Here is a 25,228-nt window from a genome sequence, read left to right as displayed (position 1 = left end):
GTGAAATGTGTTGTTTTGAAATTACATTTATATTATATTTATATTTACCAAATAAGATTTTTAGTAAGACTTTGAAATTTATCTGATTAAAATGTAATTAATTTCAAATTATAACAGGGAATTTGCAATATATATTTTTAAACATTTATTACAAAAGAGCATGAATATTTTAGTCAGAATGTAAAATTTATGATGTCAACACATGAACTTTATCATTACATTTTTATCCTTAGAATGTGAAATTATGTTAAAAAATGAAATGAAGTACATTAAAACATAAGACAAAAATTGAATTTCATCACATTCAAACATGCAATTCATTTTATTGTTGTAAGATTTTAAAGTCAGCGTATGAAACTTTAAAAAATGGTGATTAGTCAGAATGTGAAATTTATATTAGAACATGAAATTCTTAATGTTAAAAACAGAAAAAATATTACAGTACATTTTTGAACATTACATTGTAAAATTTATCATGTTAAAACATTAAAATTTATTACGTTATGACATTAATCTGTAGCTTGAGAATGTGAAATTGATTACAGTAAAACATTACATTTATTTTTATTTATTCACTGTTAACTTTTGTTGTGCGTGGCAGAAATACTCTTATTTTGAGATAATGGCAACTATTGTGTCAAAATTTTGCATCGATTTGCTGAAAGAGCCGTAGAAAACAGCTGCGACGTCGCTTAAGCGTTTAGCTTTGCGACAGCTGCTGACCGTCGCTTTCCTTCTCTGTCGCCGTAGCAACTGCTTAGGGAGATGCAGCAGATGGCCAGCCGGCCTTTCGCCACCATCAACGTCGCCTTGGAGATGGACGAGGAGCCGCCGGACCTGATTGGAGGAAACGTCAAGGTGAGCTCTCGACTCATTCCCTGTCAATGGAAGCCACTGAATTCACAAAAAGTCTTACATAAGAAGTCAATGCGAGTTCATTCGGAGGCGATGCTGTGGCGTGAAAACAAAAAAGGGAAGGAAAATAAAACAACCTTGTTGTTCGTGGTGCTTGCTGAATTTTTCTTCTACAAAGCAATAATGTTTCGCAGCAGATGTTGTTTGTTCATAGGGAAAGTTGGATTGTCCGGGGAATTTTCTTCAACGGAGGCAGAAAGCGAGTTTGCCAAAGTCGCCGAGCACAGCGTCCGCGTGGAGCAGATCAGGGGAAGAAACGATGAATTAAGTAGATTCCACATGTCGACTTGACACTCGGCCCCTTGATGCTAGTTTCTCTCAGCAACATGAAATTTGGTGGACATGTCTGTCATGAGAAGATCTACAAACGTCTCAAGAGGTCCCGCTCAAAAACGTCAGTTGAGTTTCACCCTTTAGGATTGAACAAAAATATTCAGTCCCTGATGCTAGTCCTCTCAGCAATCTGAAATTTGGTGGAGAGGTCTGTCATGAGCACACCGACAAAAAAAGTCTTAAGAGGATCTGCCCAATGAGACATTATTCTAGTTTAAAGGTGCTTTGAAATACCACAGCAAGTGACTTTAAAATGCAAAAGCAGGCCATGTTTTAGACACAAATCCATCCTAAATAATGTGACAGGAAAAACTTTCTATTGAATTTAATCTTAATGGCGTACCGCACGCATGCTATTTTTATACCGTGACGTCGCGTCGTAAAGCGGCAGTAAAGTAGAAGTGGGACTTTATAGACCCGCCCTCGAATAGAAGCAATGTGAATTCTGCTACTTTTCTCCGGCAATCTTTCAAAAACGAACATGCTGATCACGCATTGCTTTTTTGGAACTTGTAGAAACGACTCTAGACATTAAGGACGTTTTCTTCATAAGTTTTATGAAACCAAAAACCCGGAAGAAAAATGTGAAGAATGAATCGACTTGCGCGGACGTTTTAACGTCAGCTAGGCGAAGCCATGGTGAAGCCATTCACATTTCATATGCAGTAAACATTTTGTTGGGTTGCATTGTTCCTTCAGAGGACAAAGAGGTAAGGCATTTTGATATTTCTAACTTATTTTTTAGCGTGACGTTGTGCCGTGCTACTTCTGTCTGACAATGAATGACCTGAAAAGAATTAAAATGGTATTTGACTCCCAGTTACCTTTTCTGTTGTAAAAAAACAACAACTTTAGTAAGGGGGAAGTGTAAATAAATTATAGAATTAATATTTGTTATCAATGAAAAAATTAAGTGTTTGTTGGCTGTCACTGAATAGCATTTGCGATCGCTACACAAAACTAACCTAAATTACCCCCAAGAACGGTCAGAGACGTAGGACAACCAGAGGATATAATATATAAGAAAGACAGGGCTGATGGTAAAGGATAGCTTGTTGAAACAGGAGAATGTCATTGTCAGTCGCGTCGATAAAAAAGCTAAGGCTATGCTTAGGTCGGCTTGTTTTTTTCGTCTTTTTCAGCCTTCGACACTCAAGCCATCTCTTTAACTGAACATTTTTATGTTCTTCCACATCTTTGCCAGTGAATTGTGCACCATGGACATAATTTTCGGACAGAATTGGTAGGTTTAGCTCTGTAAACATCTCCTTCGTACACGATTTCCATTCATTTCCTATTAGGGACAAACGGTGGCGTGTCCCCCATTAGTAACAGTAGCTAATGTCATGAATATTAATGAGCGGAAGTGACGTGTTGCTTGCGGTCAGTGTTGCTAATAACGGCGTTAGACTATAACGGCGTTACTATCAGCGTTATTATTTTTCAGTAGTGAGTAATCTAATTACTTTTCTGATCTTGGCAACGCCGGTACCGTTACTGAGGATGGAAAGGCGTGCGTTACTATGCGTTGCTATAGTGGTTGAATGACGCGATAAAAGTCTGAGGGAGACGGACTTACTGAGACGACAGAGCAGAGCAGGAGTGGGGAGGAGGCAAAAAAGTTGTGACGCCGAGCAAACGCGATGCTAGGTGGCTCCAATAATACCTGACTGTAGCTGATAGCCTACAAACTACGCCCACATGATATGGTAAATATGGTAGACATAGTAGATATCACATATATATAGAACTAGATGCGAAATGACAGACACGGGGGCGTTAGCATCATGTACAGTATAGGAACTAGATGCGTTAGTAAACAGCCGCCATCTTAAACCATTAGACTTCTTCGGAAGGCTCTGTTGTAATTAGCTTTCCTAGCGAACCTAAGTAACTTTTTATCTAAAATACTCCTAAATCGGCAAAATCATGACTTGAATCTAACTTTAAACATTGAAACGGTTTTAAAACTTCCACGTGTCAAAAGTAGAAAGAAGGGAACTAATGCAATAATGGGAGCAATTTTAACAACCTTTAACGGTTGCTTCAGGATAAGGGGTAAATTAGGGTAAAGAATTGGGCTAAGGCCAATTGTCCCAAAAACCTTTTACACTTCACATAGTGTGACCTAAGTTTTTTTTTTTTTTTTTTGAGGGGAAAAAAAAAAAAGAAAATTATCACCAGTTACTTTGCCAAGTAACTAATTACTCTTACATTCAGGAAACTGAGTTACTAATGCAATTACTTTTTGGGAGAAGTAATTTGTAACTATAATTAATTACTTTTTAAAAGTAAAATTAACAACACTGCTTGCGGTAAGCCATTCGTTTTCTTTTTCGGCTCCCTTGGCCCTGCCCACAAAAAAAAATTCTAAACAGAAGAGGATGTCACACCCGGAATGAGCTGCAGATTTTGCAGTCTGCTAACATGATAACCAAAGGTTAGCTATTCTCTTGTTGCTGTTTGGCCGTTCTGTCATTATGTCAACTTGTACTAGCTAGCGCACCACTAGAAAGCTAGACATGATCATCAATTCTGGTTGTAATGTCAAAAGCAGAATTGTTATAAAAACGTTGGGTGCTCCCTGGTGCATTGTTTTTGGGTGAAATAACTGGAATGGTAAAAAATTGTAGTCATATTTTTTTGTTTTGTTTTACATGGTCACAATTTCATAGGACCATCATAGCATCCATTTTGAACGCGTATTACCCATCAGGATTTAACAACAATATTCAGCCCCAGTTCCAATTTTGTCAGGTGTAGACATACAAAAATGTCACAGGAAAATACGCTCAGGACACAGCAAGCCAGCTATTCTCGTTTAAAAGCTACCATTTGGCAGAGTATCACCCTTTCAGGAGTGAACAAAAATATTTAGCCCCTGATGCCAGGTTGACTCAGCAACATAAAATTTGGTAAGCGCATAATAGGTAGACCTCCCAAACATTTTGACGAAGCCATCCCTGAAAAGACACGAAATGGCATCCTGTCATTTTGATTTGAAGCCGGCACTTTTAATCACGTGGTTTATTTTGTTTTGTCGCTCAGCCCGCTGTCAGCCATGTTTACTTCACACGGTGTTCTGCTCTAATTTACTGACCCTTTGCTGATCTTATCTTGTGATGTCTGCTCTTGTGTGTGGGCCTTATCTGCGCTGGGCATGTGTGTATATTTAACAAGCTCCGAGTCAAAACAGCAGCTCGCCGAGCGCTATCAGGCGGCTTCTCCGCCGCCTCCTCCATCTGCGCTTTGGCTTTTCTTCTCCCTCTGCCTGCGCTCTTGCTTTCTTTGCGCCGCTCTCCCACCGGCCAAGATCCAATTTAGATCCTCCAGGCCGGCCGGCCGTCTCCAACGGGCCAGGCGCCTGCCCGTCCGTTCGGCATATCTGCGCGGCGGCACAGATTGAGCTCCTCTGAGCCTCGCCGCCGTTGTTTTGCACCTCGTTTATCAGGCTGCCGCCACGGAATTTGAAAGCCGACGCGACGCAAAGCCCGCTCACATTCATTAAAAGTTGTTGGTGGCCTTAAATAGTGGTGGCGAAGGCGTCTCGAGCTCAGACAAGCCTAGTGGCTTACCCGTGGCCACAACTGAGGGAAAAGGTTTGATTACTTTGACGTTTTTTTTTTAACTCTTTGGACCCCATCGATGGTAATAGAAGAACGAGACTTCCTCTAGAAATGAATTGTTTAGATTGACACAGTAATGTCTGCCTATTAACACTTACAACACTCAAGCTAAAAAAGAAGTCATCAGCAACCTTCCTATGGTTGGAACAGCTTCAATGTTATTTTATGGATTTACTCATTGGCTGAGATGGATGGTGCAAGCTGTCCAATCCTGCCCGCCCTCCTAGTTCAAATGGACATCTATCACAGTCAATGGCAGCCAGTTACCAAAATGTCCAGGCAAGAGGACATACCTGACTATAAGTCAAACCGTTCAAATTTTTGGAAGAAAATTGTATATACACCTTACAATAAGCTGCAGGTGTCCATGTTTTAATATGGGATATTTACACAAAGAGATATTACAGAGAAATATTCGATTGATCAAAAAAATCTTTATTCACCAAATAAACACGCATCATCATGCCAAGTTGTGTTGTTTTCGTTCATATGCAGCAACCTTTTGAATTGAATTTTTGAATTTGAATTTATTGTCATTGTCATCATCATCATCATCATCACAATCAAAATCATGTCACCTGACAAACCTGTCACTCGAAGCTAGATACCACAGGTCCCATTCGTGTTCTCCGAGGCCGTCTGAATCATTTGGGGAAGAGGAAAGAAAACCCCTAACCAGTGTTGTCAGAGATTACTTGTATCACATTTTGTAATTGTCAATGATTGTCAATGATACCAATGATGATGACAATAAAATTCCATAAATAAATTTTAAAAAGTAATATAATTACTGATTACGCCTCAAAAAAGTAATCTAGTTACTTTTTACTGACTTATTTACTTTTTACTAGTTACTGTTTACTTTATTATCAAAGTATATTACTTTAAAAGTAACTTTTACTTTTTACTAGTTACTGTTTACTTTATTATCAAAGTATATTACGTTTAAAGTAACTTATTTACCTTTTTACCATTTTTTTTTTTTTAATAACAATTTTTTTCTCCCTTACCCTAATTTAAAGAAGATCATCTGAATTTTTCACATAAGGCTTAATCTTTAACCACCATTGATTTGCGCTAGCTTATCCACTCAGGATCCCTGAAACTAACAAATAACTGACAAACTGCACGGAATTTGTTGAAATCAACTCCACCGACTAACTGAACCCCTGCTAACTTTAAGTTTAAGCCTAATGTCAAAAATTCTGAACTTCGGGTTAGGGTTTAGGGGTTGGGTTAACAGCATATCAGTGCCAATGTAAAACAATGCAAATTGACTGCGCAATAATCGACGACACACAAATAAATTGTGCAATAAACACAAAGGTAGGGGCAGGCGCAAATCCGTGCGCACAACCCTGAAGTACACCGTCCACACACGTGGTCAATTTGGCCACAAAACGTGGTGGCAACTTAGCACTTGACGCTCAGTCGGACTTAGAACTCATCCAAAGATGCTAAACACGTCACCTTACGGCATAAATGTGCAACACGAATATTATGTAAACAATGCTTGCCGTCTTGGAGTGATGAGTACCTGCTAGGGGTGTGACAAAACATCGAAATGGTGATATATCGTGATACTTTGTATCCCAAAAGGTTATCGATATGACCTGCCATGAATCGAGATATCGTTTTGAAAAGGTGTCAATGTCTAAGAAAAATAAATAAATAAAAGTGAACCAACAAGTTGCTACCAAAATCTTCCACCATAATAGTGTCTCAGTTAACTCTAAGGCTGCATTGACGGTGCTCGACGCCCAATCCATTTAGACTGGGAACGTTCGGTCATTCGAAACCAGAGCATTCAGTCATACTGTCCGATTTTCCGGGCATTTACAGCTAACTTGCTGTTTATTTTAGGGCATTTACAGATCATTTTCTGTTGAGTTTGACTCACTGCCTTTTCATTTGGATGATTCCCAGGTTATTTCCTGTTCTGTAACTTAAAATAAACAGGAAGAGACCCATAAAATAGCACAAAATCAAAAGGAAGTAACTGAAAATCAACAGTTAAATGACCTTAAATGGCCCAAAATTAACCCCATTGGCTGCCACTACCGCCCATAGACGTTCAATCCGTTTGAAGTGGGAGGGATGGCAGCGAATAAAGAATGTTCATTCGCTGCCACCCTCCCAGTTCAAGTGGATTGGACGTCTAGTAGTGATAAACTAATTCCAATTCACAGCAAAAGCTTGTTTTTCTGTTTATTTGTTGTTTGTAGAGTATCGTAGAATGATTTCCTGACCAATGCATCGATAATCGTTGTATCGCCATATCGTCAGATCATCGTTATCGCGAGTGTTGTATCGTAAATGGTATCGTATCGTGAGGTACCAAGAGGTTCCCACTCCTAGTACCCGCCATTGCAACGGCAAAGCTACGAAATGGCCATGCATGCAACGCCTTCAACCTATCGCTGGAACCCTCCAGAATGAAAGAAAAATGCTCATGTTCTTTCATGGATGCACACAAATCAACATTCCCTTTCACATCTAAACAGGTGGTTGCATTCGGCTCGAATGTGCACCCCGCGTTCGTCACGCCTTTCTCAGTCCCAAAACACTTGGCGCGTGTGAGTTGATCCAAAACAGGAAGTAATGGTAAGCAGTTACCATGGAAACAGACCTTTGGGAGCCTTATTTTTTCTATTCAAAATGCACTTTGTAAATGATTACGATATTCTTCATTCAACATACAATATGAGGCAATAACAATGGTAACGCACAGACACTAAGGAAACTGACTTTAATCGGATTACTGGTTTAGAAAAATGAACGCGTTAGATTGCTCGTTACTGAAAGAAAGTAATCAGATTACAGTTACGTACTACTTGGTACCGTGTTACTGACAACACGGCTCCTAACTGTAAAAAACAGGTTACTACATTTACAAAGAAGAAAAGATAAAATTTACTTTAGCTTGCCTTCTAATATTTGTTGTAGTACACCGTAGCAATCTGTCCTATTTAAATCAAAACAGCAAGGACTTGGCTTAAGCTGATCTTCTGTAATGGAATCACACATCAAACGGAGTCTTCCTGGGCAATAAAGTCCTCAGAGTGCAGAGTTGAAAATGGCTAATTGCTGATAGCATAGCATCCTCTTGTCTTAGCGAACACAAAATATCCAACCTTTTAAAAAGGTTCTTTTGTAGCATATGTCATCAAATGTAATCCTATTCATCTATAAAATCCCAACAGTTTTTGAAGTCTGACGATGCTTCTGGCAAGCTTTGTCAGCACTAGTGTAGCAGCCAAGAGCCATGTCATTGCAATATTTGGATAACCGTTCTTTTAAAATATGTCTAATTATCCATGGTTTGACTTCAATGGCTCTTCTGTGGTGATACAATTTTTTTCATGTCTAGACAACAAGTCTGCATGCACCTCAAATTATTTTTTTCTGAGTCTATGGAGCTATCGCTAGTTCAAGGTGCGTTTGGAGCCGGGGCGTTCATTACGTAGATCATAATTGCTGTTGAGCTTCGAGTCAGCGACCCCCTCTCCTTGCAAAATACCAAAAAAAAGCTCATGATCTTAAGGGTTAATCGTTTTGTTGTGCAATATTGCTGCTGACCTTTGCAGGCGCTATACAACGTTTTACGAATAAAGTTTAATTGTATTTAACTTGAAAAAGTAAAAAATAAGTCAGCTTTTTAGGTTAGGGTTATTGTCTGAAAAAAATGGTAGTTAATCTATGAAATAATTAGGGCTGTCAAATTTATCGCGTTAACGGGCGGTAATTAAATTTTTAAAATTAATCACGTTAAGATATTTGACGCAATTAAAGCATGCATGGAATGACCCGTTCATGCGTTGCCTCAACAGTTTACAATGACGCCATTTTAGCACATTGAGAGCGAAAAGGCAGAGGAATGCAAATGGACATAGGCGCTCATTGGACCGCGCCTTTTATTGGCTCAAGCTTTGGCAGCTACTACTAACACTCATGCTTGCCCAACTTCCCATCATGCATTCGGATAGAGCAAGAGACATTATTTTTCTCAACATGCTTAATTGAACACAGCACAGAACATATTGTATACCATTTGCAGCCACTACTGACAGTCATGGTTGCCCAACTTCCCATCATGCATTTGGGTGGAGCAGGAGACGATGATTTTCTCAATACGCCTAATTTAACACAACGCAGAACATACTGTATACCATTTGCCGCCACCACTGACAGTCATGGTTGCTCAACTTCCCATCATGGATTTGGGCGGAGCAGGAGACGTTCTTTTTCGTAACACGCTGTGACCGTTCACGCAGTAGGCCTGGCCAGGAAGGAGCTTGAGACGCCAAGGTGTCCAACAAAAAGATCTTTAATCAGAAAAAACAGAGGGTTTCCCCAAAAGAAAAATGGCCGAAATGTGGCACAAACAGTAACAGAGCAAACAATCAACCAAAATGTCTCAAAAAGGCAACTAAGGTCTGTTCTCTTCAAAATACTAAAATGCCTCCAAATGGCAACTTAGGTCTATTCTCTTCAAAATACTTTCTTCCAAGTGTTTCTGTCAATCTCCTTCAGCCTCCCCCTCCGCTTCATCTGTTTCTTCTCTTATATTGTCCTCCAGGCCAGCTGCAATTAAGTGGCTCAAGCAGCCACACCTGGAGGCGTTGTGCGGCATGCTGGGAAGTGTAGTCTTTGGGCTGGCGGCCATTTTGACTGGATTCTTCAGCTCTGGAAAGAGAATGTAACGGCCCTCCACTACCTGCCCCCGCATGATGTCACAACGCCTAATTGAACACAATGCAGAACATTCTGTATACTCTTTGCAGCCACCGCTGACAGTCATGGTTTTCCAACTTCCCATCATGCATTTGGGTGGAACAGTTAAGTCACTACAGTATCAAAAAAATATATACGTTCACAAAAAGAAAAGCGCTCAATGCAAAGAGAACTGGCATTCCCAATCAAAATAGCGATGCAAAATACACATAAAACTTACTCAGACTTTGCCTTGGCTCGATCTCTAATTAATTTAAAACTTGCCATTGACACCTTGTGGTGTATTTCAATCAATACCTTACGTAAAGACACTGTGGAAGAACGGCAGGGAGCCCGATGTGACGTCACTGCTTGGCGACGTCAACAATGGCAAACTATTAGTTCATTTTTTTGATTGAAAATTTTACAAATTTTATTAAAACGAAAACGTTGAGTGGTTTTAATATAAAATTAGTATAGCTTGTACGCAAATTTATCTTTTAAGAACTACAAGTCTTTCTATCCATAGATCCCTTTAACAGAAAGAATGTTAATAATGTGAATAATGTTAATGCCATCTTGTGGATTTATTGTTATAATAAACAAATACAGTAATTATGTACAGTATGTTGGATGTTTATGTCAGTCTTGTTTTTCCATTTCAGCAATAATTTACAGAAAAATATGGCATATTTTAGAGATGGTTTGTATTGCAATTACGATTAATTAATTTTTAAGCTGTGATTAACTCGATTAAAAATTTTAATCGTTTGACAGCCCTAGAAATAATATCAGAGCCATTAGAAGAGTAGGAACATTGTTGTGTTTCCTGAATGTTAGTGGTAACATGCCGGCTATACTGTGGGCAATGTAAAAAAAAAAAAAAAATCCTTTTTCTAATAACTCTGGCTCGTCTATCACCATCAATTGTAGCCAATGAGTTATTTAAAAAAAAAAAAAAAAAATCTGCCCGTCTAAATGGATTGGACGTCTATCGCCGTCAGTGGCACGAAGAGATGATTATTTACTGTAGCCCTTCCTATTTATTTCAAGTTTTTTTTTTTTCAATGCTTATTTATGGGTGTTGACAAACTGAAGCAACAGGAAGTCAACCATCATGCAAAGGCTGCTCGCTGCCATTCCCGATGCTGGTTCTGAGCAACTGCTGATGAAAGAGGCGCGTGCATGTGTGTGTGTAAGCATAAGCTAATAACTGCAGCTTAATTGAAGTAGGACGAGTCGCTCTGCCTGCGCTGGACAGATAATAAGTCTGCTTGCTGCGTTTTGTTGTGCTTGTGGCGAGGAAAGGCAATGGATGGACTTCAATGCTGTAAAAGCAAAGAAGAATTTCCTGTGAGTGAAATGCAACATTGCAGCCAGCAATTGGGGAAAATAAATTAGAAGACTGGACGACGTGTGTACTCGTTCCTTTGTTGGTGTGTGAAGCCTGAAAAAGGCAAAAAAGTAGTGAATAAGAAACATGAGTGAGCAAACTCAAAGGAAGAAGACAAAATAAATGACTGATAACCACTAAGGAGAAACAGTCAGTCGTTGGAATTTCGAAATTGGGGATATGAAGAATAGTCTTGTCGTTGTCTAGACCAGTTTGGAGATCACATTCTGAAGGAAGTATGGACTCCTGAAAGTCTTGGCGGGCAGAGTGTACTCAATGCCTTCAATTATGGTGGTTCCGATCTAATCATGGGACATGAAATCAGGCTCGATGACTCCATTTTCAGAGAATCGGAAGTGAGTTGAAAAGATTGGTTTTCTGCCATGCCAGATCAAAAAGATCTGTTGATCAATCTGCTGATTCAAGTATTAACAATCACAAATTAATAATTTTCCACATTGTTGCTGATGTAATTCAAGACTTCGATACCACATTTTGAAGGCCTTGGTCTTATCTGTCTTGATGAGTCTGTTTTGCTGTTGTCTTGGTCTCGACTCCCAAATGTCTTGGTCTTTTCTTGATCTTAGCTTGTCTCGAAGTTGACTCACATAAGTCATGGTTTTGTCTTAGACTTCCGAAGGTCTTGGTCACGGTCTTGTCGCTTTAGTCTAGTTTTCATCTCATCTCAGTTTCAATTTAGCAAACTCTTGGTCTCGTCTTGGTCTTATCTCTGCACGACTTAGTCTTTTCTCGATCCCGGCTTGTCTCAGTTTTGGTCTTGTTTCGTTTTCAACTCCTAATTCTCTTGTATCGTTTTAGTCTCGACTCCTGAAAAGTCTTGGTCTTGTCTTTGTCTTGACTCCCAAATGTCTAGGTCTTCTTTCAGTCTAGAGTAGTCTGTCTCAACCCCCAAAAGACTTGGTGTCATCTAAGCCTGTCGCAATATGCAATAATTCCATTTATCGCGCGATATATAAAAATGAAAGCGGTAACTTTTCCGCTGCGATTTATTGCCTCGCGTGCACGTGTGTGTGCGCGTGCGGCAGACGTGCTGTTAAAAGTTCGTTACCAACTGCGCAAAATGCATCTTCGTTCCAGGTCCGCCAAAAACTAGCCTCGGAGCCAATTGTTCCCATTATATCCTATTGTTCAAAGTATACCGGCCGCGTCAGTGCTCCGGAGTGACTGTGGACCATCTATGGCGCGTCGGTGTTGTTGACGTGTGGGCGCTCCCGTCAGGAGTGACATTTCACGCGGGGCGGCTATTTTTCGGCACAACGCTGGATATTTACAACGAAGTCCGCCAAAACATTGTTACCGACTTGGCTGCTACGAATAACCTCACTTTGACAACGAACAGCTGAATGAAATTAAGAGCGCTGTGCTTCAAACGCGTCCTGTATATGAAAGCCCTCATATGCTGGTGTTGTGTAGTAATGAGCAGACGTGACTTCAGCGGCGCTTGCTTTTTTAATGTGCGGTTGCGCGCACACACTAGATATCATGAAATGGCAAACTAGATATCATGAAATGGCAAACTAGATGTGCTACTTCCCATGCCATTGGCTACGTGAGCCCAGAGTGATTATGGGACATGTAGTCCATATACTACATCGATGAATTCTAAACTGTCATTTGTCACATGAGGTTTAGAAGGCCAAATCAATCCATACCAGTGACTATAGATAATGTTGCAAATATTGTTAATTCAGTACGTGACACAAATGGATTCGGACCATAAATAGGATGTCTTGCTCATGTAGTAAACCTAGCTACTAAGAGAGCTGTAGCAATCAACGGTGTGCCCTGCCTCACTTTACAAACAGTAAAGATTGTTCTCAGCACTTTTATACAATTTTTTTTCATATCAGTAAGACGTAAGCACATAAATATTATGCACTAAAATGCATGTTTATATGATGGCAATTTAATTTTTGCTCGTTAGCAAAAATAAATAAATAAATAAATAAAAAATAAATAAATACAATTGTTTTTTCAAATTTTTTTACAGAGCATTAAATGTATTGAATCGGATCGAAAATCGTGTCCCTCGTATCAAAATTCGTACCGAACCATGACTTAACTGTATCATTGCATCCCTATGGAACACCATTGCAGAAGCTATGACGGGAAAAGTTTTCATTTTTCTAAATGCTGAAGTTGTTAAGTGCAATTTTTTTTTTTTTAACACATATAATTTATTCTGTGTTTCTGTGCGGTATCAATATTGTTGTTTTTTACTTAAGAGGTATGGTCTATTGTTTTTAGTTGTGATTTCTTAAAAAGTATATTTGAATTTAAGAGTAAATATTGCGTTTAAATGGGTGTACTTCATCTATTAATATATACTGTATTCGCACTGTGTTATTGTAAATTGGTTTAAAAAATTGGGGGGGGGCGCAATAATATCGCATATCGCAATAATTTATGAGAATAATTATCGCACACTAAAATTTGTTATTGCGACAGGCCTAGTGTCATCTCAGTCCTGATTGGTCTCAATTTTGGTCTCAACTCACGAAACTCTTGACCCCCGAAAGTCTTGTTCCTTTCTCAGTTTTCGTATTGTCTCAGTTTACAAAACTCTTGTTCTAATCTTGCTGCCGTCGTGGTCTTGTTTTTACTCCCAAAAGCCTTTGTCTTGTTTCACTATAGAGTATGCTATCTGAACTCCCAAAATTATTTTATTTTGTCTTGGTCTTTTCTCAGTCTCAGTTTGTCTGTCTCAACTCCTAAAAGTGTTGGTGTCATCTCAATCTTGTCTCAAGTTTTGTCTTATTTCTCAAAACTCAGTCTTGTCATGGTTTCAGCTTTTCTTTGTCTTGGTCTTAATTCTGGACAGTCTTGGTTTTGTCTTCAGTTTGATTACCAAAAGTCTTGGTCCTGTCTCATTCTGAATTTGTCTCAGTCTCAACTCCCAAAAGTCTTGGCTCAGTCTCTTGACTGGTCTCAATTTTGGTCTCAACTCACGAAACTCTTGACACCCGAAAGTCTTGTTCCTTTCTAAGTTTTAGCATTGTCTCAGTTTACAAAACTCTTGGTCTAATCTTGCTTCCGTCTTGGTCTTAAGTCCTGAAAGTCTTGGTCTTGTCTTTACTCCCAAAAGCCTTTGTCTTGTTTCACTATAGAGTAGTCTGTCTCAACTCCAGAATTCTTTTTTTGTCTTGGTCTTTTCTAAGTCTCAATTTGTCTGTCTCAACTCCTAAAAGTCTTGGTGTCATCTCAGTCTTGTCTCAAGTTTTGACTTATCTCTCAAAACTTGGTCTTGTCATTATTTCAGCATTTCTTTATCTTGGTCTTAATTCCTGACAGTCTTGGTTTTGTTTTGAGTTTGATTACCAAAAGTCTTGGTCCTGTCTCGGTCTGAATTTGTGTCCGTCTGAATTCCCAAAAGTCTTGGTCTTGTCTTAGTTTTGGTCTTGTCTTAGTCTTGACACCCGAAAGTGTTTTTCCAAACTCCCAAAAGTCTTCGTCTTATTTTAGTCTCTACTTGTTTTAAGTCTTATCTAGCTCACAACTCCCTAAATTCTTGGTCATGTCTCATTCTCGATTTGTCTCCCAACTCCCAAAAGTCTTGATCTTATCTCAGTTTTAGCTAACAAAAGTCTTGATTGCATTGAGTTCTGTGCTCTGGAAAGTCTTGGTCTCGTATACTGCGGTCTCAAGCACAACACCAAAGATAAAACTTTTGAGTGAGTTATCAGTGAAAGATTGATCAAAATGATATGGGAGCAATTGACAGAGTGTTTTAGGAGGAATGAACAAGTGAGGATGAGTTACCACAAAATATTAAAAGGGAGTGAGCAAGTGAAATAATGAAAGCAAGTGAGGGTAACAAGAATGTGGTGAAGAAAGCGAGAGTAAATTAAAAAGTGAGTGATGTGTGTGCGTCCATGCGCGCGTGTGTGTGTCTGATAGCTGACAGAGGTTAAAAGAGTTCAAATGCAGACAAATGAGATTATGGCCGCAAACACTCACTGCATGCACGCACACCGTGCACAACTTTGGATGCATAAGAACACCTTCAGGCATGAAAAGCAACAAAAGTAAACAGAAAATAGAAGACATGAAATGGATCAAGTAATAAAATTGAAAACTGAATCTGGTAAAATAAATGTTAAAGGAAAAAAACGATGTAAATGTTGAAGTATGTTGTGAATGCTGATAGTTAATGATACCGTTTCACTGCCTATGACGGTGATACATGTCAATGACAGCCAATGGTCAAGTTTGCATGCAAATCAAAACCCTTTCAAGATGATTTTGTTTTGTTTTGAAGGAACTCTGTTAGCAAGGCCATATACGGTAAATACGTCAAAAAATCGGTTTATGCTCATGAATTCAGGTTTTAATAAACCCTTTCTGAAGCCTATGTCTGGCCTTGTACAGCCACTACCCTTTGAGTACATGAAGTAGTGTTTACTGTCTAATACATAGTGAAAAATGACAACAAACGATTGTGGCGTTAGAAAAAAAACTTGTGACTTTATAATTGCAGTCAAGCACTTGAACATGAAGTCTTATTTTGGCGCTAGAATGTACCAGGATTGCAAGATTTAGTGAAAGGTTCATGAGGTTCAGCATCACGGTTGACAGTATTTGCTTAAGGAAAGAAATCATTCCAAATCTCTTAAAAAAGAAAAAGAATATCGACCTTTTCCTTGATATTACCTTCAAAAGATGGCCTATTGGTTAATAATAGCAATGTGTTTCCATTTGTCTGCAGTGCGTTCCGAAGCCCATCGCGTTGGAGCCATGTTTTGGCAACAAAGCAGCCGTCCTTTCCATCTTCGTTCGTCTTCCAAGAGGCAGTGGAGGAATTCCACCACCGGGGCAGTCTGGTAATCTCACAAGCTTTAAATGCATACACCACACCAGGGCTGCCACAATTAGTTGACAATGTATCTTTTTTTTTTTTTTTTGATAGCCAAAATAGCATATATATATATATATATATTTAAAAAATACCTTTTTTTAATAATCTATAAATACAGTTCCCTTGCCGCAGAACTATCAAATGCTCATTGACGAGCATAGGGTCTACAGTGTCGCTGCGCTGTCACCGCAACGCAGAAGCATAACTCGGGCTTTAAACATAACGAGATGGATGCCAGTTGTCGTCTGACGACATGAGAACGGGATGAAAATTTGCTATAGTTTCAGTCATAAATTCACAACGTGTGATATTTTCTTATTTTATGTGTAGTTAGCACGCATTTAGCAGTGTTTGGTCGTGGCGCTCATGTGACAAGCTGCGCATACTACTACGACATACTAAGTATTTTCGTCCATAATACTGAGAGTAAAATGGCTGCAGAAAAAACAACACTGATGCTTGGGATATTTTATGTGAGCATAACATTTGCATTCATCGTGCAAAAATTAAATGAACAAATGATTGAAGAATAATGAATTATAAATTTATTACATACCTCATGTACTGTACTGAAACTGCTTGCATTTGTTTTTGTTTTGAGCCTGAAGCACTGTGTGAGCCATATGTGATATGGCAGTGCCTTATTGGCTCTTGCACTTGATCCAAAAAAATTGATCTTTGCACTTTTTTTTTTATTTCAACAAAAAATATAGTGGTGCAATATTGGCACTTTATCCATAACTTCAGTTGAGGCTGTTCCCTTAAAATCTTGAAGTTGTTACATTTATCATTATTAAAGTATCCAGTAGAACATCACAATCCTATTAGCCATAATGTGTTTACTCCATGACTGCATATATCGGTATCGGATTTTTGGAGTTGGATGATATCAGTTATCGATTAAAAATTCATTATCGGACAAATCTTCTAACAATTTGTGTGTGTGAAACTAACTGCTGTTGGGTATGGGCATTAAATTTGTTTATAGTGGCATTTAAAAGCATTAAATGAGATTTGCTGATACATGTAGAAATGCTGAATAAAGATAAATTAATAGGGTAAAAATAGTAAATAAAAAAAGGAAAGAAACAGTAAATATTCTCTGACAGTGAACGACAATGAATTAAAATGATATATTTGCAAACATCTACTCTTAATTTAGCTAAAAAATATTCAGCTAATATACAGCTAAAATCTTCAATCCAGACAAATACTAATGATAAAATATTATTTATGTGACATACAGTGGGGCAAATAAGTATTTAGTCAACCACTAATTGTACAAGTTCTCCCACTTGAAAATATTAGAGAGGCCTTTAATTGTCAACATGGTTAAACCTCAACCATGGGAGACAGAATGTGGAAAAAAAACAGAAAATCACGTTGTTTGATTTTTAAATAATTTATTTGCAAATCATGGTGGAAAATAAGTATCTGGTCAATACCAAAAGTTCATCTCAATACTTTGTTATGTACCCTTTGTTGGCAATAACGGAGGCCAAATGTTTTCTGTAACTCTTCACAAGGTTTTCATACACTGTTGCTGGTATTTTGGCCCATTCCTCCATGCAGATCTCTTCTAGAGCAGTGATGTTTTGGGGCTGTCGTTGGGCAACACGGACTTTCAACTCCCTCCTCACCCAGTGGCGTCAAAATGATAACAAGAACGGGGAGCAAAAATCCCAGAACCACACGGGGGGACCTAGTGAATGACCTACAGACAGCTGGGACCACAGTAACAGAGGCTACTATCAGTTACACAATGCGCCGCCAGGGACTGAAATCCTGCACTGCCAGGCGTGTCCCCCTGCTGAAGAAAGTACACGTCCAGGCCCGTTTACGGTTTGCTAGAGAGGATTTGGATGGTCCAGAAGAGGACTGGGAGAATGTATTATGGTCAGATGAAACCAAAATTTAACTTTTTGGTAGAAACACAGGTTCTCTTCTTTGAAGGAAAAAGAATACTGAATTGCACCATACCCACTGTGAAGCATGGGGGTGGAAACATCATTCTTTGGGGTTGAATGAACGGGGCCTTGTATCGAGAGATTTTGATTGAAAGTCTCCTTTCATCAGCAAGGGCATTGAAGATGAAACGTGGCTGGGTCTTTCAGCATGACAATGATCCCAAACACACAGCCAGGGCAACAAAGGAGTGGCTTCGTAAGAAGCATTTCAAGTTCCTGGAGTGGCCTAGTCAGTCTCCAGGTCTCAACCCCATAGAAAATCTGCGGTGGGAGTTGAAAGTCCGTGTTGCCCAACGACAGCCCCAAAACATCACTGCTCTAGAGGAGATCTGCATGGAGGAATGGGCCAAAATACCAGCAACAGTGTGTGAACAGCTTGTGAAGAGTTACAGAAAACGTTTGGCCTCCGTTATTGCCAACAAAGGGTACATAACAAAGTATTGAGATGAACTTTTGGTATTGACCAAATACTTATTTTCCACCATGATTTGCTGATAAATTATTTAAAAATCAAACAATGTGATTTTCTGTTTTTTTTCCACATTCTGTCTCCCATGGTAGAGGTCTAACCATGTTGACAATTACAGGCCTCTCTAATATTTTCAAGTGGGAGAACTTGCACAATTAGTGGTTGACTAAATACTTATTTGCTCCACTGTACAAATAGCCAATTTGTTGACAAATTGAAAAATAAGTCATTAGACGACTAGCGTCTATCTTTTAGGGACAACCCAAAGTGTTGTTAAGTTAGTGTTTTGCCAATCTCAGGTCTGGCGGTGGCAAGCGCGCTGGTGGACGTTTCCCAGCAGATGTGTTTGGGCTTTAAGGAGAAGTCGGGAGGCCTCCGGAGTCGCAAGCAGCAGCCTAGCGCTCAGCCGTCTACCTGCATCTGAGCCCCTCGAACTCCCCTCGCTCACAGACTTCTTCCCCCAAGAGGTGCATGCCGGGATGCCCCCAATTTCATGCTGCTACCAGAGATCCTCATCTCATCCATCCTAGACTTGCTTTTTTTCATATTAGTTGGAGACTAAAAAAACAGCACGAGTAGCATCCCTCCTAAACAAGCTTGTCCATCGGCTTCCTGATTCTGGATGCTTTGCTTTCCTGTGGATTGGACACAATGAGTTTCACTGGGTAACCGTGGCGATGAAGAAGCTGCTATCAGGAAATGTCGTCATTTCAGCTACTAGCGATCTCTCAAATGCTGTTTAACTCATTGGTTGCCATTGATGGTGCGGTTGGATTGGACGTCTAGCACAGTCAGTGGCCCTCAAACATGAATTTGTTCATGTGCGACTAGACTTGACGTTTAGCTGCTCATCCTTGAACATTTTTTTTAATTAATAGGAAAATATGTTTTATCTGGTGTCATTCTGACTTTTTCGTTTTTTAAAATTTGTTTTTGATAATTATTATGCGCGAGTAGCACTGTCACAATGCTGAATCCAATATACGTATGGAATACGATTTCACTAGCATCTTTGCTAAACTGTTAGCTATGGAATGTTGTTTAAAAAGGAAAACCAACCAGAATATCCAGTGTGATTCTGAAAAATATTTGCACCCTTTCTGCAAATTTCAGAAATTAGAATGTCCACTTTGTTCATTTACGACTTAAATTAACTAACAGCTTTTCGCAGTAGTTTTTATTCATTTGTTTTGACAACTTCTCTCTGATGCTGGCAGTTAATTATTTAGTTTTTTCCCCTCAAAAAATATGCATGTGTAACACTGTCGAAAATGCTGAATCCGTTCATTTTGAATCTGATTTCACTAGCAACTTTGCGAACCTCTTAGCTCCTTAACATTGTTTTGAAAAAGGAAAAACAAGCAGATTATCAAGTGCATCTTTTCCGCAACTTTCATGAATGTGTGTGTCAGAATGTCATCTTTTCCCATTTAGAAATCTGAAAAACAACTTGCACATTAGTCAGCGTGATTATGAAAAAAAAAAAAAGCTAACTATACCATTTTTCTGTTTGCCTAATGTTAAAATCTCATTTGGGTCTCTCTTAGTTCTTACTACTTTTTTTTCTCGTAAAAAATGTTTAAAAAAAAAAAAAAAGTCATGCTACACATGGACTGAATAAGCAACAAACTACTCCGTTGTTGCCGCATGTTGGGACGTGTTTTTTAAAAATTAAAAAAAAAATTTTTTTTTAATTTAAACTAACAAAAGTAGAGGTTGATTCTAACCGGAATTAAACATCGGTAAAGAGAGCTATGTGCTATATGCAACATTTCATCATCTGTCAGCGCTCAGTACCGTAATTTTTGTACAATAAGGCACACCTCACTACAAGCCGCCACCCACCAAATTTGACACAAAAATGTCATTTCTTCATAGATAAGCCGCACTGGACTACAAGTCGCAGTTGTCCTCACTCTATCATGTAATATTTACACCAAAAGATTTTAACCTAGAACATTTGGCGATCACTGCTCCCTTGGGGGAGATAGTCAGCCCCTGCTGTCAACACAATTGTCGTCCAGCATGCCTCTTAGCATGCATTGCAGCGCTGCATATGTAAATTACAAACGAAAGTCATGTTCTGTGCTAATTATTTCCTCAGTTACTGTTCTAGGTTCATTAATCGCTAGTTATTGTATTTGGTAAATTTTTATTTGACAGTGGCCTCATAAGACTGTCATAAGACCATCATAACTATGACATGACACTGCCATGAGCATTAATGAATGCTTATAACAGATGTCATTTTGTTTCATCCGGCAAATTATCTCACTTCTGAATGGATGTAAAAGATCCGATCTGGACATAAATGGAGTTAGTGACCTAATTTGCCTGATGACACTAAATGACAACAGTCATAAGCATTCATTAATGCCCATGATAGTGTCATGTCATAATTATGACGGTCTTAGTACGCCACTGTCAAATAAAGTGTTACCTATTTACCCAAATAAATCAACAAATAAGCCGCACTGGACAATAAGCCGCAGGATTCAAAATGAGGGGGAAAAAGTAGCGGCCTATTGTCGGGAAATTAAGGTAATTAGATTTTTTTTTTTCGCGTATTAGCTATCATGCTTCTTAAAAAGCCCCAAATCCATTTACGTATACTAATACTGTCGAAATCTCAATTAGCTTTCTCTTATGTTGTAGCGTTTTTTGGTTTTGTTTTTGCTGCTGTTAAACATAGACTGAACAAGCTAGCGAACTATTACGATATCTGCCAGTGTTGGGAAGCATCTTTATTGGAGCAATTTAAATCATGTCGCTCTACTCTAACGGGAATTGCACGTCGGAATGCCGAAAAGCACTGTCACTCAGCAGTAAGCGGTTTAATTTTTTAAGAAAGGTTTTCCCACCAAAACCATGTGTGTTAGCCAACGAACTTCAGGAAAAAAAAGCAAAATTTACAAATTTTTCGTTTGCTTAAGCTGTCAAAATCTTATTTTTTTCTGAGCTCAGTTTTAGCCGCTACACATAGACTGAACAATGTAACAAATCGTGCAAAGTGTGTTTTTTTTTAAAGTAGTATAAACATGTCTCTCTACTCTGACTGAAATTACAAATTGAAGCAAAAAAGTTGCTCAATTGTCTTACAATTTTCAATGTCGGACACTAGCTAACTCTTCACTCAAACCATTAGTGTTGAGCACTGAAAGCTTGTATATTTCTCAACAAGACACTTTTCCCATGTGGACTTTTTTCCTTGTTTATGCGCCTGCATTCTTATCTTCTTGTGCACACAATATTAGCTGCAGGTGTCGGACAAATAATAACACAAGACCTTACACTCGATGTTATTAACTTTTTAACCGTAGGAGAAAGCCAGTGAATTAAAACAAAACAAAATCATAGCATAATAACAATAAAAATAATAGCGTTTGCCCAAAAGGCCTAGTTGAGCTAAAGGTTGGTTAAGTGGAAAAAGGTCACAAAACTGCAATGTTTTTTTTTTTTTTTAAATGATAGTTTGCACTGTTTATCCTCTGCTGGATTTTTTTTTAAACCACTGGGAATGCATAGAAGTTGCAGTAACTCTAACGCTAATATTTCAACTTTAAAATGGTTGTTTTTGTTAGAATGTTATGTTGTATTTCCGTGATGTTTGCCAGATGTGCCACCAGGTAAGAGTAGGGAGCATTTTGATGGAGTACGAAGCAGAAACGGGAGCTTAGGTTCTGTAAATAATTGCGAGTCTGTCCACTCATGACAACAATTCGTAAACATTGTCTTTTTTTCCCTGCTGATTAAATTTGTATCATTTACGGGAGATTTTTGTTTTACGGTTGGACTCATTGTAAAATCTGTACGTTAAATTTCCTCAATGTTTGTGGGAGGTCCTTCACCCGAAACAGACGGTCCCTTGTTTGTTCATGAATGGAAACGTCATGTAAAATTTTTCGAGATTGTCCTCTTTCGATGAAATCATTTCAAAGTGTTAGCACTGCTCTTCATGATATTTCAAGTTGAGTTAAAGGTCTCAACTTTCATGATGAAGTACGTTAGAAATGTGCAAAGAACGTCGACACTAGGCATGTGCCGGTATGATATTCTGAAGGTATGATAACTTAAGCCAAAATGTCATGGTTTCAAGGTATCACGGTATTGCAATTACAGCTTTAAAATGTGTTACTTTGAGATATTTGAGTTTAAAAACAAAAATGAACAAGATTTTTATTTTTCAAAACATATTAGCAAATTGGAACATATGTATAATGTTAAAAAAAATATATATATATTCTAAATAAAATAAATGCAGTCCTTTAGGTGAGCTTAAACCCACAGCCACAGCTCAACATTATTACCATCAGAACAAAAATAATTGAATTATTTTCCATAAAAAGCATGTGTATGACTCGTATCATGTTTACATTATACACACACGCTTTCTCAACACACAATTGCCAGACAAAGAAAAACACGTTTTACCACGGCTAGACACACTAAACACACTGGAGTTAACTCTCGTAGGTGGTGGGAAACGTTCATGACAGTGTTTACTAACCTTTAATTTTGTATAAATGGGAAATCATATTGCCTCCTCGGTGGCCACCCTCTGCAAACACGTTTTACATGTCGGTTGGCCCTTCTCCTCTAAGCCGTGGCAGACTGTAACTTTACTGTAACCGAAGTATTCCCATACCAGCAATATCGCTTTCTTCGATGGGGAAAATGTTCAGGCGTTTCACCTCCTCAGCTATCGTGTAGCACAGCTGACTCACTCACACTGAGCAACAACCGGTCGGGGAGTGTTGAGCCTTACAGCTTCAAGCGAGGGATTTCTCCATGCATTTTTGGGACATAAAAAATAGCTAATACCTTTGGGACAGCATGACAGAATTTTTCTGTGCTTTTGAAACCTTGACATTTTAATACCACGGTCTACCTTGAAACTGGTAATCGGCACATGTCTACTCGACATTAAATTATCAACGACAAATGTGAACCTTTTTTTTCCTGTTTTGTATTTGTCACAAAAATGTCATTGACCTGATGATGAATTTCTGTTTCATTAGCGCTCCTTTTATGCAAGAAATAGATATTTTTCTCCGATAAGTTTAAAGTCATTGATTACATCTAGGGCATTCTTTTTCAGTGTTTACCCCCCCCTTTTTTTTTTTTTTTAAACAAATAGTGTGTAGAGCTAGCTTTGTGGTTATTTGTGTGTAGGTTTCATTTTCAAACCTAAAATGCTAATGATGCTGATAGCGCTGACATTTCATTAACTGAGGGAGCAACGCAATTTCAAAGTGAAAATGCTCAAAAATCTTTTTTTTGTTTGTTTTTTTGTTTGTTTCTTGTACAGCCAATACTTAATGACTTGTGATAACCTTGACATTTTTAGTGGAAAACACTGCTTTTATGTAATATGAAAATGTATTCGAGTAACACTGATTTAAGCAGCTGAACAACGTCGCCCCATTTTGGCTGGTCTTCATCTAGCGGCATTAAAACCTACTAGTTTGTTTATATGTATAATTATTAATAAGTCTTTTGTACATAATGGGAAAGTATTGTCAGTGACCTTTTGTTGAATGCTTTTAAACATCGAGTAATTTATGCGCCTTTAAAAATCTTTTTAAAAACAATTGCGGCTAGCATTTATGAATTAGCATCTTTTGTAAATAGACGTGAGCTAAGCTATTATGCTAATGTTGTAAAAGTGAACTAGAGAGCTTGTAATTTACTGATTGTACAGAAAAAGATGATGCAATGTTTTCAAATGATTACATGTGAAAATAAAAAAATGACAAATAGTTTTTTGTCTCATTGGTTGCCATTGACAGCAATAGATGTCCATTCTATTTGGACTGGGATTCTGGCAGCAATCAATCGCTGATGTTGAAACATGATCATTCTGTTTTTTTGGGGGGGAAAAACAATGTTTAATTGGACTTTTTTTTTACTTTTATTGAGTGAAAGTGTTGAACAACAAAAGAAGAAGATCCAGGAGTCTTCTTTTTTTCCCCTTCAGCTGTCAATCATCCATCGGTTGCCTCGGCAACCGAAATGTCCCCATCTTTAAAACAAGCAGCAGCAAAGTTTGTTTGAATGTTCCAGAAGAAAAACACAAAAAAGTGACCAAAGTGCCAGCGTGACCAAAAAAAAAAGTCTTTCGCCGCTGTGTCGTCCTGACAAGTTGATGAGTCATCAATATTTGGGAGGGGTGCTCTGTGGAAGCAGCGCTTTTTAGGGTTGCAAAGGGTGGCAAATTTCAGAAAAGTTCCATGGGAATTAACTAGGATTGAGGGTCATCATTTTCAAGCATACAATAAGTAGTAGAAACATTTTTGTTTTGTCAGGAAACACACACACACCCATGCAAAAATACAGTTGCTCTCCTTGCCCACATGCGATGGCATCACAGTACTTTAATCACACCAGGGTTTTCACTTAGCGGTAACTCACAATTTTGTCTCTCAAAGAGAAAGCAAAAACATCGAATATAGAAAAACCTCTAAATCAAAGTACAATTATTTCAGTAACATTTTGTTTTTTTCAATTATCAATAGGTCAAATATTCTAAATCAAAGTGACAGTACAGGAATTGATCAAACATAAGGATTAGTTTACTAGTGTGTTACAAAAATTGTTTTCCATAGTAAAAGCGTAGGCCTTATTTTTTGGCGGGAGATAAGATAATCAGTTTTTCTTGGAGGATGACAGAAATTCCAAACACTAAAAGTTAGCGTCTCAAAACATCAATGATCAAAATACACTTAAAAAAAAACAGCAGAACTTGAATTTTCAAGATTTCATGGAAAACAGACAAACGTCGTTATCAAAGAAAACAATTTTTTTTAGGAAACTACATTTATTGTTAGGTAAATTCAACTCAACAGATGTCCAGTTTACTTCAAATATTAAGTAGTGAACTTTGAACTCAAACCTTTAAGTAAATTGGATTTGTCACCAAATATAACGAGTTATTCT

The 25,228-nt window shown here is 38.3% G+C and overlaps 1 protein-coding gene across 3 annotated transcripts in view; it reads left to right on the top strand.

Moving 5' to 3' along the window:
* Nucleotides 1-24,793, top strand: part of atrn (attractin) — a 108,906-nt gene extending 84,113 nt beyond the window's left edge. For 2 of the 3 annotated variants that reach the window (XM_057859582.1, XM_057859580.1), the window contains 3 exons: nt 751-858; nt 15,707-15,821; nt 18,592-24,793. In XM_057859582.1, the coding sequence (XP_057715565.1) occupies nt 751-858; nt 15,707-15,821; nt 18,592-18,716 (348 nt within the window). In that variant the 3' untranslated portion in view covers nt 18,717-24,793. The remainder of the gene's footprint in view (nt 1-750; nt 859-15,706; nt 15,822-18,591) is intronic. The other variant, XM_057859581.1, reaches the window with a different exon arrangement.
* Nucleotides 24,794-25,228: the final 435 nt, after the last annotated feature.

Source organism: Corythoichthys intestinalis, chromosome 15, assembly GCF_030265065.1.
Source record: "Corythoichthys intestinalis isolate RoL2023-P3 chromosome 15, ASM3026506v1, whole genome shotgun sequence".
NCBI lineage: Eukaryota > Metazoa > Chordata > Actinopteri > Syngnathiformes > Syngnathidae > Corythoichthys > Corythoichthys intestinalis.
This window is presented reverse-complemented; position numbering and strand designations above follow the sequence as displayed.